Source organism: Phragmites australis, chromosome 17, assembly GCF_958298935.1.
Source record: "Phragmites australis chromosome 17, lpPhrAust1.1, whole genome shotgun sequence".
Classification (NCBI taxonomy): Eukaryota; Viridiplantae; Streptophyta; class Magnoliopsida; order Poales; family Poaceae; genus Phragmites; species Phragmites australis.
In genome coordinates this window covers 20886309-20890124 of record NC_084937.1, presented here as the reverse complement: position 1 = coordinate 20890124, position 3816 = coordinate 20886309, and the positions used below count along the sequence as shown (strand labels likewise).

At 51.8% G+C, this 3816-nt stretch overlaps 1 protein-coding gene across 1 annotated transcript; it reads right to left on the bottom strand.

Annotated features, from left to right (window-relative positions):
• Positions 1-1298: 1298 nt before the first annotated feature.
• Positions 1299-3816, bottom strand: LOC133897641 (uncharacterized). The gene has a single exon (XM_062338432.1). The coding sequence runs from the start codon at positions 3729-3731 to the stop codon at positions 2481-2483; it is 1251 nt and encodes a 416-aa protein (XP_062194416.1). The 5' UTR covers positions 3732-3816; the 3' UTR covers positions 1299-2480.

Here is a 3816-nt window from a genome sequence, read left to right as displayed (position 1 = left end):
TATAGATAACATTGAGGAAAAGAGGACACGCCGTATAACCCACGATCCCTCACACTAGCTACTACGAGTACATCGTCCGACCCGGGTCAACTATTGCGGGCTGATCCTTCAGGACAAGATTCCGTGAGACGTAACTGGGGGAGTCGCCGTAAACAATGTGGAAGAACCAATCACGCCCGGTTCAGAGAGAGAGCTGGTCTCATTGGGTGGAAGTGATTTGCACCCGGTCCATGGCTTTTCGAGGCTCCCTCACTCGTCGCCCAGCTGGGTTCACGCTCATATGGAGACACGGATCCTCTGCAGAGGATCCCAGTTGCATGTCGCAATCTCAAGTAAATATGACAACAAGTTTCTGTTCTCGGCAGGAGTCTGGACACTGGATCTGGGCTGCTGCGAGTTAAAGTAGCATGAATCTTCCGGCCTTCCGGGCTTTAGTGTATGTTTATTTTGACTTTTATTTTTATTTTTTTTTAAATTATATTTTTAGCTTATTTGAAAAACTGTTTTTAAAATAGACCGTTAGTATTTATAATAAATTTTTTAGCTCCTTAGCATATAGCTTCTTAAAAAAGCGTCTCTCAGCAAGCTTATCAGTTTTAGTCTTGTTTGTTTTCTGCTTCTTGTTCTACTCCTGCTGCTGCTAGAAACCAGAATAAATGGTGTTCTAAAAAAGTGATAAGTTTACTTTTGAGGAAAATAAACTAAACTGATAAACTCGCTGAAAGACGTTTTTCTGATAAGTTATATACTGAAAAGCCAAAAAATATTGTAGAAATCAACAATCTATTTCAAAAATAGTTATTTTCAGACAAACCAAAGCATAGTTTTTTCAGAAAAACCTAAAAATAGAAATCTAAACAAACAAACTCTTAACTTATTTTTCTCAAAAACAAATTTCTAGCTTCTTCAAAAACTACTTCTTCAAAAATCCATTTATTCCGATTTCTGACAGTAAAAAAAGCAAACTAAAAATAAGAAACAAACATAGCCTTAGCTAGTTAAAAACAAAAAGGGTCTAACAGTTCGATGTGTTCTCCTGTACGTTCAACGTTTCAAGAGCATCTCGACGAGTTCATGTACTAACATTTGATGCATCAAAAAACTACAAAGCTTCTTCGTCGAGGAGGATATTGGCTTTAAGGTGCACGCTCGGTGTGTTCTCCTTCCAGTGACGGCGGTCCGTCGGCTGGCTGCTCCGTTTGCCGGGAGAACCTTGTAAGGACCGTGTTGTAATTGTTATATTCCTTAAGGGTGTCTTTGTAAGGAATGCGTTGTAATCCTTTGTAAAAAAGCAAGAATAAAAAAAGGAAGGACAACCTTATAATGGTTTTAAGGAATACATGAAATACAACCCGGTTTCTAAAAAAACAAAAAAACAAAAAGGGTCTGAATCTGAGCTACCGCTCCAGCTTATGCATCTCTTTTTCTTGCAAACCATTGACAGTGAAGCATGCATCGCTCATCTAAGCTAGATTAGTGCCTCAACATCTACTCTTCATAGGGAAGAATATAATTCATCAAGCCCTCTTCAAAGTCCCCTCAACAATCTCTTTTAACGAGAGAGTGATTGACATCAACCCATCATTGTTATCCAGACATCCATGTTTTTTGCAGAATTAGACACCTCGAATCCGAGTTAAATTCCAACACCAATATTGCGATTTTCGCAAACCAAAGTGGGTGGGGGGAGGGGGCCTTCAGTGCAAATCCTTCGGTTTAAATTGACAATGTGATCCCAACCTCCACTCCGAGAGCAATTCAAAATACCATCAGCCCATTGTTAGCGCTCCGTGACAGCCTACCAAGAGCTGCACACAGCACACTGTTTCGCTCAAGGCGAGCCCCCACTGCATTGTCATTGTTTAAGCAGGCCTTAACCACCAGCCTGAACCACTCAACAAGACAACTACTGACAGCCACAATCCCAGCGAAGCATCAGCATGTGAACGTCGCAATCCAAACAACCCGGCTTTTGCCATCTATCAGCACATGATTGGGGATCAAATTTGGCGTCGTCATAATAGCCGAACAATCCAATCTTTTCAGCAAGTGGCCCAGGAGACAAGGGAAACAAAGCGCAGCAGCTGGTTGTTTTAAGTGAAGAGATCAAGTCATAACCACTAGGCCTGAATGTCTGATCACTTAGCTCTATATTAAGATCCAATTGAAAGTCCACAATGCGCTACCAAATGAAGGAAATGAGCATGATTTGTAGAATTTAGCGATTCGCCGCCTAATTCCGAGAGACCATGGATCAGAATATGGTTTATCTAGCTATTCATTTCTTTGGTGGTCAATGTAGTTGTAAAAATGATTTGGTCAGTTGAGCACCCAAAACTGCACAAGAACATTGCTCGGTGAACAATTGCAACTTACAACAATTGGAAGAGAAATCCTCACTGAATTGAGAACCAATCATCAATCGAAACAATGCCGGCGAGCCGCTTCCGCCGCCGCCATTAGCCCATCAGGCCATCACACTAGTTCTTCCAGGCGTAGACGAGAAGGGAGAAGCCGTCGCCGCGCTGCAGCTCGGCCTCCTCGGGGCTAGCCCAGTCCATGATCGTCGAGCTACTCGCCCAGGACGCGGAGGATGAGGACGCCGACGACGAGGAGCTCGCCTTCGCCAACCTCCGCGCTTGCCCTCTCTTCCTCCGGTTCTCGCCATTGCTGCTGCTCTCGCTCCAGTCCCCTCTGCCCCACCTACCAACGTAGCCGGCCCAGCCACCGCCTCTCCCGGCCTTGTCGAGCAGCTCCTTCTCCTTGACCTCAGACGAGTCAGGCTCTTCGCCGCCGCCGCTGCCGAGCTCGAAGCGGAAGATGAACACGGCGTGCGCGGGCGGGGGAGCGACCGCGGCGGCGGCGTCTGGGGGCGACGTCTCGCGCGCGGGGAAGAGCCAGTTGTGGAGGTCCCAGGAGACCTGGACGCGGTCGCCGCCGCCGAGGTCCACCTTCTCGCTGCCGCGGAACTTCCAGCGCAGCCGGCGGACGTGGAGCACGCGCTCGCCGTCGACGGAGACTGACATGCCGACATCGACCTTGTCCCTCTCCTTCCCCTGACCCTGCCCCTGCCCCTGCCCGCGCGACACGAGATCCACCGAGATCTCCCGCTCCTTGCCGCGGACGGTGACGCAGGTCCTGTGCCCGCGGCCGTTGTTCCCGTCGCGCATGGACACATGCTCGCGGCGGGAGATGAGGATGGGGCACGGGCCAGGCGGCCGCCGCGCCTTCGTCTTCCTGTACGCCTCCTCCACCATGTCCCCCGCGACGACTGCCATCTCGCCGTCCACCACGACGGCGACGAAGTACCCAGACGACGGCTCCGGCGAGCCCGAGGACGGGAACCGCGCACGGGAGAGGTCCCACGCGAGATCCACCCGGCGGTCGCGCACGTGGAACCGCTTCGACCCGCGCCGCCGCCAGAGCAGCCACGGCCGTACGCGCACGGCTACGGTCGCCTCCTCCTCCTCCCCGTCGTACTCCACCTCGCCGTCGTCGTAGTCGGACGCCGCGGAGGGGGACGGCGCGGAGACGCGGAGCACGGCGCGGAGGGCGAGCCCGAGCGCGGCGCGCGACCAGGACAGCGCGGCCAGGCCTAGGCGCGTCTCGTAGACCGACGTGGCGAGGCTGGTCCCCGCCCCGGAGCCGGACCCCGACGACGCCGCGGCCGACGCCCGGCCACCGGGCGCCACCGCCGCCGCGCGGAAACAGGCCGGTATCGCGTCGGGCATCGCTTCGCGTTCTCCCTCCCCTTGCTGGGACGAATCGCAACGAAAACCACGAGATTTTGGGCTAAAACGCAGGCTTTTGGGGGGG

Excerpts from the sequence above, each read along its gene's own strand:
- LOC133897641 (XM_062338432.1), bottom strand. The coding sequence starts at position 3,731 with ATGCCCGACGCGATACCGGCCTGTTTCCGCGCGGCGGCGGTGGCGCCC.